The sequence below is a fragment of the Selaginella moellendorffii genome, unplaced genomic scaffold, assembly GCF_000143415.4.
Source record: "Selaginella moellendorffii unplaced genomic scaffold, v1.0 SELMOscaffold_19, whole genome shotgun sequence".
Classification (NCBI taxonomy): domain Eukaryota; kingdom Viridiplantae; phylum Streptophyta; class Lycopodiopsida; order Selaginellales; family Selaginellaceae; genus Selaginella; species Selaginella moellendorffii.
The window spans coordinates 2012753-2020923 of record NW_003314280.1 but is presented as its reverse complement, the minus strand read 5'-3'; the positions used below and the strand labels follow the sequence as shown (position 1 = coordinate 2020923).

The window sequence follows — 8171 nt, the reverse complement described above, 5'->3', positions numbered from 1 at the left end:
GATAATTGATGGCGACAGAAGCTTATCGTGGTCGGATACCAGGAACATGCCATTGACTTCACGGGTTTGTATTGCACGAGTTTTTCTACCTCGACTTATTATAAGTCCGTGCAGGCGATTCAAGAGACCCTACGACTCGCTACCATACTCTCCTTCACTTTCCGAGAAGCCGTGGAAGACGTCCAATACAAAGGTATTTTACTTGTTAAACAAGTCTTGGTTCTTCTCCTCGAGCTTTGAAAGTTGACACTGTCAACTCTGGCTTGCGTGTGACAAATAGATTACATAATCCCCAAGGGCTGGAAAGTGATGCCGCTGTTCAGGATGCTCCACCACAGCCCAGACTTCTTCCCGGACCCATTCAAGTTTGATCCCTCCAGATTCGAGGAGCCGATCAAGCCCAACACGTTCATACCGTTCGGAAATGGCCTCCATTCATGCCCAGGCAACGAGCTGGCCAAGCTGGAAATACTCGTGCTTGTGCACCACCTTACCACCACATACAGGTTGGCCATCTCAGCCTTTTTATTTATCAAACAATGTGTGTGATCGTGTATGTGTACATACAGATGGGATTTTGCTGGAGCAACCGAAGGAGTGGAGTACAGACCATTCCCAGTGCCAAAGGCCGGGTTGCCCATCACCATTACACGCAAGTAAAACCCCCAAGAGTGAGTGAAAAAAAATCGAAATAAAACAACTCAATTCTTACAAAATTTTGAAAAACGTTCAAAAAACACTAATGTAAAGAAAAAATAGTTCATTTGAACAAATTGGACAAACCATTTGGTTCTAGACCTGTGGGTGGCATCCTTGAAACACAAACAGACGCAAAATGAAGTTCCGTTTTGGAAATTACACACTATGTAAAACTGAAAATTCTAAAAAATTACTGTTTAGTAATCCACTTTGTTTCAGACATTATTCATTAATTTAATATTTACTTTTTACAGATGCTTGCAAGCAGTATATGGGTGGACAGAAAGAAGCAGCACCAGCAGCCGGCGAAGCGAAAGCTCGGCCGCCGAGAACATTAGTACACTAGTTTCACTTCACTCACAGCTCAGCCTATCGTCTTGAAGGTCGTCCCTAGTTCCTCTGTTTTGACATTGTCAAGTTATGCTCTCGGTATAGCTCTCATTTCTTTTATCATTTTCTTGCACCACGAAGAGAAAGAGAACCAGATGACGTTTCAGATCAAATAGATCGGCTGACTGATATGGGTTTGTGCTGCAACTCTCTGACTTCTAGATCCTTTTTGACGCATTGATCTATGGTAGGCTGATCAGTCTTCATCTATTGCTGATAACTGAATGTTTGCCTGTGAATAGCACATATCAGGTAACCAATGTATGATGTATAGGCGCGTATTCCAAGGCGCCCTTATAAAAGAGCACATCAAGACTTTGCTTCTCCCCATCTAGTGCTAAAGCTTGCTATCTTTTCCAAATTGTTTGAGTTTGTCAAAAGGTACTGGTTATCGTCAAGTGCTGGACATAAAGTTCATGTACACTGCTCAAAACCAGCCTGCTTCTTTACATTGCTCACGGATTGTTAGCGTCAGCCACCACCATGAGACATCCGCTCTTGGAGCATGCATTCCACTGGAATGCCTCCCTCTCAATCCTAACACTAGAATGCCACTGGAAGAGATGTGTTTAAACAGGTTGGCCATCTCAGCCTCAAAGTGTAATCGTGTATGTATGCATACAGATGGGATTTTGCTGGAGCAACCGAAGAAGTGGAGTACAGACAAAGGCCGGGTTGCCCATCACCATTACATCGACGATTCTTACAATATTTTGATCACGAAGAAATGTAAAGATAGTTTGAACAAACTTGGATTTGAAATAAATAATAATAATAATAATAATAATAGTAATAATAAATTTTAAAAAATTAGTCTAAATTTATGGAGCTCAAAGAAACTGCAATCAATTCTATTGCATATTTTTCAGCTTGATCAAAGGTAACACAATGTTTTTTATAACAATAGAAGACACTACTGAAAAGCTAGCTCTGTTGGAACGCGAATGGTAAGCAAGCTGTTACGGAAAGACTCTCTAGCCTGCTTCACGTCAGCACTAGAGGGAAGCTTAAGTTTATTTTGCTTGAAGACGTTGCCGCTGGTCTTAACGATGAGTTCCGGCCCTGCACAGTCCACAATCACTTCAAGCCTGGACGTTCAACAAGCCAAAAGCTAACGCGAGAGTTCCAGAACTTCGACACGAAGAATGTGATCTAGCAGCTGAAGTCGAGTAAATGCCAAAGTTCTTTCAGCTACACCAAATGCCACAGTACAAGGCATGGAAGTTTCAACAACTCTCGACAAGCTCTTTATTCTAGTTGGTCTTCAGGATTCAGAGCCACTTCTACTTAAGGATCCCAGTCTGGCTCCTCAATCATCAGTTGTGCAAGAGTAGATCCCCAATCTTGGGACAAGTTCCCATAAGAAGTTTGATGGACTTCATCACCTTTGGCGGCCCCCTAGCATCATCAACGTACTTCCTAAGGACCAGATATTACCAGAAGGAAGTGACTGTACAACACAGGTCAAGGTTGAAGTTCGAGGATACCAAACAAGTGGGAAGTTCCCAGTGATGGCGTAGAGCATTTTCTCATGGATTTGTTGCTTTTATCTAGGATCTTATCTAGGATCTTCTGATGCCCAGATTATCCCATCTTCCTGCTTGGAGATAGGGTTCCGCCCCATTTCTTCTTTCGCGCTTGCTGCTGATGTTGTCCACGAGCTCTCTGATCTGCTGTTCATATAAATGAACATAGTTGATGAAAAGGAATACCTGTCAGCAGTTCCAAATGTACATCGGTCCCTTGAAAACAAAATAACTGTCAATCCATGAGCTCACCCCCTAGTTTGATGGCTTTGTCCCTCAAAACAAAAAAGGAAAGAAATTGCCTCATGCTAGCCATAAACACTTGAATGAAAGGCAACCAGCTACAATCCTTGCTATGCAGAGCACGAGCAACCTTCTCCAACACTTCAGCTGCTTCAGTGTGTGCAGGGCCAATTCCCCAAACGTCCTTGTTGTCGAGCGGTGACACAGCAGACGTGTAGGAGCTCCAAGCCACTTCGTAAGCACTGGGATCATGGATCACGGATGAGCTCCCACGTCCCTATACAAATATTTTTGAACATATTAAAGTGAAAATCTAGATAACCCACCTGTATTTCTTGGCCATGAAATACTGTGAACTACCCATGGGAACCTGTCGTATTTGAGTCTGTTCCAGTTCCTCACAGCCACTCCACAGCCGATGGATAGCTAACTGAAAAATAAACAAAGTTAGACTACATAAAGAAAAAGATTTAAGACCATACCTCGAAGAACGCTTGTGAAAGAAGCCTTGCCTCGAGCTCTGAAAGTGAAGCCCAGTCCGTGTTCCCGTATTTCTGGATGACAAACCAAGCCTTGTCCGTATCTCCTACGAACTTCGCAAGGTCTCCAAAGTTCTTCACCGCTGTAAAATAAATTCAAATAAAATACAACCCACCCACAAACCTCCTGCTTTCAATAGCTTTGAGACAGCGCTCTCCACGGCTTCTCTGGATGCGCGCCAGTTGATTTCGAACCTAACAAGAAAAAAAATATTAGAGCCTTACCTCGTGCTTCATCCGAGTCTCGCAAACAGTCAAAGTATTGCACTTGCCAGCGAGTCTAGAGAACATGGGAGGAGCAATGAAACCATCTTCTGCTTGAGATCGCTAAAACCCAAAACCCTAGAGACAAACCCGAGAAAAGCAAGCGCGAGCGGCATCCACACAGCAAGCAGGAGTAGGTCACCTGAGAGAGCTTCTTGCCTTTGCTGCCGCTGCAAACCACTGACGGACGATGCCTACAAGGAGTATGGAGAGTTTCTGTGGATGGTGATACTCCGTCTAGAGAACCGTGTCCTCGGCCAAGTCTTTCGGGCGCTAGGTGACTCTGATTGTGCCGCCAGGTGCTTCCAGGGGCATCTCCTGGATCACATGCTCCAGTACTCCGAAATCGTGAGCGGCGACTCCCCCCATCCGCTGGGAAACCACTCGGGTTTGACGACATAGGCGACTACGGCTATCCAGACATGACCAAACTCGTGAAAAACGCCTCGCAGAATGTAATCCGCGGCTTGCGTGGAGAGCCACCCATACATCACCGCACAGAGGAAGAAACTCGCCTGGTGCACGACTTTTGCCGGAGTGCTGCCAAGAGGGAGCACGAATTGCAGGAGCAGGCGCGCCTGTTTGCCGCTGAGTGTTATACCAAGTTCTTTGTTCTGCGGTCCACGAGCCTCGCCGGTCTGGTCTGGGAGCAAATCTCGATCATATGCTACACCGGTCGTGCCACATACTGGTGTCACCAGCGTTGAGTTGACGAGGTGTCCGAGGGGCCTTGAGTTGACGCAGGAGGTGGCTGATGCCGGGGCGTTGGCCGGAGTTCCCTCGTCACGGCGGTCTCGTCGCTCTCTACAACTTTGAGAAGAAACACGCTTACCAGCTGTTGCTAAACTGCCGCAAGCTCGTTGATAAAGATATGGCTTTGATCCTGCCTGGAGTTTTTTATTTCTTTTTCGGCTTGCAGGATAGGACGAGCGCAAGCTATTGTGGTCGTCCTTCGAGAACCAGCAGTTCTACACTGTCGGTGTGCAAGTGCCCGGTAAGTCATTTTGCAGACGACGTTGTAGTCTTAATTTTTTCTTGCGTACACTTGTACAGGTCTCACGTCTCAGGGTCAAGTGCATGTTGCAAAAGATGAACAAGGCCGCGTGCGTGTTTCCACGGAGAAGGACGTGTTCCATCCCGAGAACATTGTGGTTCCTCGTTACGCCAACGTTGACGGTGCAATAGTTAATCTCCAGGATGAGATTCTCACCATTCTCTTTCCCAAGGGAGCCGCTGCGCTCAAACGGACAGCTTCGACAGTGCCAATTGACGACCTCGACGAGACTGAGCTGAACAAGAGTATCGACCTTATGTTTTTGTTCTTTCTGCATCTACTAATAGTTTCCGGTTTTTTTCTTCTCCTCCTCTGCTGTAGCCAAGAACCAACCCCTCAAGGCAACTTCTGCAGATGACGAGCATCACCACATTCTTCGTGTTGAAGTTCCAGGTATGTCCCTGAAACCTTCCACGTTTCCTGAATAGCTTTTGCAGTGCAGGCTTGTCGCGAGAGGAAGTGATTGTGGACTGTGCAGGGCCGGAACTCATTGTTAATGCCAGCGGCAACGTTTTCAAGCAAAGGAAGTTTAAGCTTCCCTCTAGTGCTGACGTGAAGCAGGCTAGAGCGTCTTTCCTGAACGGCTTGCTTACCATTCGCGTTCCCAAGAGTGCAATTCAAGAGTGCAACGGAGCTAACTTTTCAGTAGCGCCTTTTATTTTATGGTGCTTGTTCTCTTGTCAAGAAAAAACTGAAAAAAGCGTTCCAATCTTCACCCGTTTGATTGACGGCTTTTAAATAGCGCTGATGTTGTGATTGTTATGGCAATCTTGGTTGTTGTTGATCAGAGTTTGGTTCCTGGTATGAATTGTTTTGCATTGCTTAAAATTCTTGCTGCTCCATACATCTCATGCGTGGGACACCTCCTTCCCACTCATGGCCAAGAACCAAGCCGGCGTTTTCATCAAAATTGCAAAGCAACTGGGTCCAATTTACAGGCACTGGATTTATGATCTTTAGTCTCGGTTTTTATCAGGTAGAAAACCGATTGTCTTTGTAGCCTCCGCTAGGAGATTGGCGTCGCAAAATCCTGGACGTAAAATAAATCAGTGTAGAACCTTGTTGTTTTACTGCAGAGATAATCCCGATTATATCATTTAAGAAAAAAAGGAGAAAAAGAAAAGACTTCCATATGGACAGAAGAAAACAAAAAATACAAGCTTTATAAGCAACGATCGATCAAAAACTTTCGACTCAAGACCCAGCACCGCACCGCATATCAGCCGAGGAGAGCAGGAAAACAAGACAATAAAGGAGAGGAGAAATGCAAACGCAACTCGCCACAAATTGACAAGGGCGACGATGGTGTTGAAATGGATGGCGCCCAGCGATGTCAGCACCGCGATCCAGCTCAAAACGCCGCCGCTCGTGAGCCGCGGCCGAAGAATTCATCCCAATCGAACCCAAACAGAATTCTATCCGTGAGAAAGTTGTTAGCTGAAAGGCTTCGTCTATTCAAATTTTATTTCCAAAACATTTTATATATTAAGAAAGGGTAATTTACGAAGGCTTTTGACGAAGCCTTTCAGCTAACAAACAAGTAAGATGCTTTGAAAAATGCTACCCCGAGTCGTCCAAACATGGTTTCACATATATAAAGCGCTCCCTTGGATAGACGGCCTGCAAATGGCGCTGATCATCGCAGTTTTCTTTGTGATTGTTGTGACAATCTTGATTTACTTGCAATGGCCCGCATGGAAGCTGTCGAAAATTCCTGCTGCTCCATACATCTCAGGTCTGGGACACCTCCCACTCATGGCCAAGTACCAAGCCGGCGTTTTCATCAAGCTTGCCAAGCAGCTGGGGCCAATTTACAGGTAAACAGATATGATCTAACTTAGCCTCAGTTCTCGGTTGCTATCAGGTTCCAGCTGGGCAGACAACCGATTGTCTTTGTAGCCTCAGCTGACCTCTGCCAGGAGATTGCCATACGGAAGTTCAAGGTGTTCCCAAACCGTGTCATCCTTCCTTACATGAAGGAGAGCTGGATCCACTTACACGGGCTGTTCATGACAAAGTAAGACTTTGCCTTGCAAATATTCGTAATACTAGTGTCCTTCTGAAGGGCTCCTGACTGGGCGAGGATGAGGAACATACTCCTCCCCACGTTCCACACGGAGAAGCTCTCTGCGTACGTGCCGCTCATGGAGCGAGTGATGGGCCAAGTGGTGGAGATCCTGGACAAGCACGCAAACGCCGGGGAGGATGTCAACATGACCCAGCTCCTCCAGAGGATGGCCCTGGACGTGATCGGGGAGAGCGCATTTGGCACCGGCTTCAAGCTCGTCAAGCCCTCTTGGGCTGATGGTCGCAGCGAGGACAAGGACATGGTGAATGCGGTACTCAATTCGCTCGATACGTTGACGATGAACGAGAAGGCCCCGGTGAGCACCTTCGCGGGGCTCTTCTTCCCCTTCCTCCAGCACCCGATCCGCGAGATCATGAAGAGGATCCCGGGGACCGGCGACTGGAACCAGTACACGGGGAATCTGCTGCTCGAGGCCCAGATGAGGGCGCTGCTGGAGCGGAGGGAGGCCGAGATGCGGGACGGAGTTGTTAGGAGCGATGCGCTGTCGCTGCTGCTGGACGCGCGGGCCAAGAGCCAGGAGATGCGCGAGCTGTTGACCGACGAGCGGGTGCTGGCGCTGGCTTACGAGCTCATGATGGCCGGGTCGGAGTCAACTGGCACCAATCTCTGCTACACGCTCTACTTCATCGCCGCGCACCCGGAGGTGGCGTCAAAGATGGTCAAGGAGATTGACGAGCTCGCCCCACTGGGGTCAACGGTGGCCTTCGAGGACGTGGACAAGTTCAAGTACGTTGACCAGGTCAGTGCTCGCGAATCTTTCTCCCTCTTCAGAGTGTCAATGATCAACAGGTGATCAAAGAATCCATGAGGATGATCACGTTCTCCCCAGTTGTTGCTCGCGAGGCGATGGAGGATATCAAGGTGGTAGGCTACCACATTCCAAAGGTAACATCCCTCTCTCTTTCTTGTAGAGATAGCCAAACTTTCTTCTACCAGGGAACTTGGGTTTGGCTGGTGATCAATGCGCTCGCCCAGGACGAGGAGGATTTCCCGGAGCCGCATCTCTTCCGCCCGGAGCGCTTCGATCCCGACTGCGCCGAGGCCAAGAAGCGCCACCCGTACGCTCACTCCCCCTTTGGAATCGGGCCCCGGATGTGCATCGGCTACAAGTTGGCCTACCTGGAGATGAAGCTGGCCTTGATCCACTTCTACCAGCGCTACACGTTTGAGCACTCGCCGGCCATGGAGAACCCCCTGGCCGTCCGCCTGAGCATTGTCGTACGCCCCATCCACGGGGTGAAGCTCCGCGTACGGAAGCGCGAGATATGCTGAGAGCATCATTCCCGGGCACGAGCTCGCTTTCAATAGCTCGAATGTAACGTGTTCTTTGGCACAATCTATGCGAGCACCGACGGCTACACGCGCGC

The 8171-nt window shown here is 48.0% G+C and overlaps 2 protein-coding genes across 4 annotated transcripts in view; both read left to right on the top strand.

Moving 5' to 3' along the window:
• LOC9650889 (abscisic acid 8'-hydroxylase 3) overlaps nucleotides 1-815 on the top strand; it is a 2853-nt gene extending 2038 nt beyond the window's left edge. Inside the window, exons 6-9 of one of the 2 annotated variants that reach the window (XM_024677496.1) lie at nucleotides 6-64; nucleotides 115-193; nucleotides 281-506; nucleotides 570-815. In XM_024677496.1, the coding sequence (XP_024533264.1) occupies nucleotides 6-64; nucleotides 115-193; nucleotides 281-506; nucleotides 570-660 (455 nt within the window). In that variant the 3' untranslated portion in view covers nucleotides 661-815. The remainder of the gene's footprint in view (nucleotides 1-5; nucleotides 65-114; nucleotides 194-280; nucleotides 507-569) is intronic. The other variant, XM_024677495.1, reaches the window with a different exon arrangement.
• A 5503-nt stretch (nucleotides 816-6318) lies between these two features.
• Nucleotides 6319-8124, top strand: LOC9651576 (cytochrome P450 711A1). 2 transcript variants are annotated; one of them, XM_002972556.2, is made up of 5 exons: nucleotides 6319-6532; nucleotides 6580-6732; nucleotides 6781-7543; nucleotides 7594-7689; nucleotides 7741-8124. In XM_002972556.2, the coding sequence occupies exons 1-5, from the start codon at nucleotides 6342-6344 to the stop codon at nucleotides 8074-8076; spliced, it is 1539 nt and encodes a 512-aa protein (XP_002972602.1). In that variant the 5' UTR covers nucleotides 6319-6341; the 3' UTR covers nucleotides 8077-8124. The 2 variants fall into 2 exon arrangements, with proteins under 2 accessions (XP_002972602.1, XP_024533106.1); XM_024677338.1 differs by having other exon boundaries at nucleotides 7594-8124.
• Nucleotides 8125-8171: the final 47 nt, after the last annotated feature.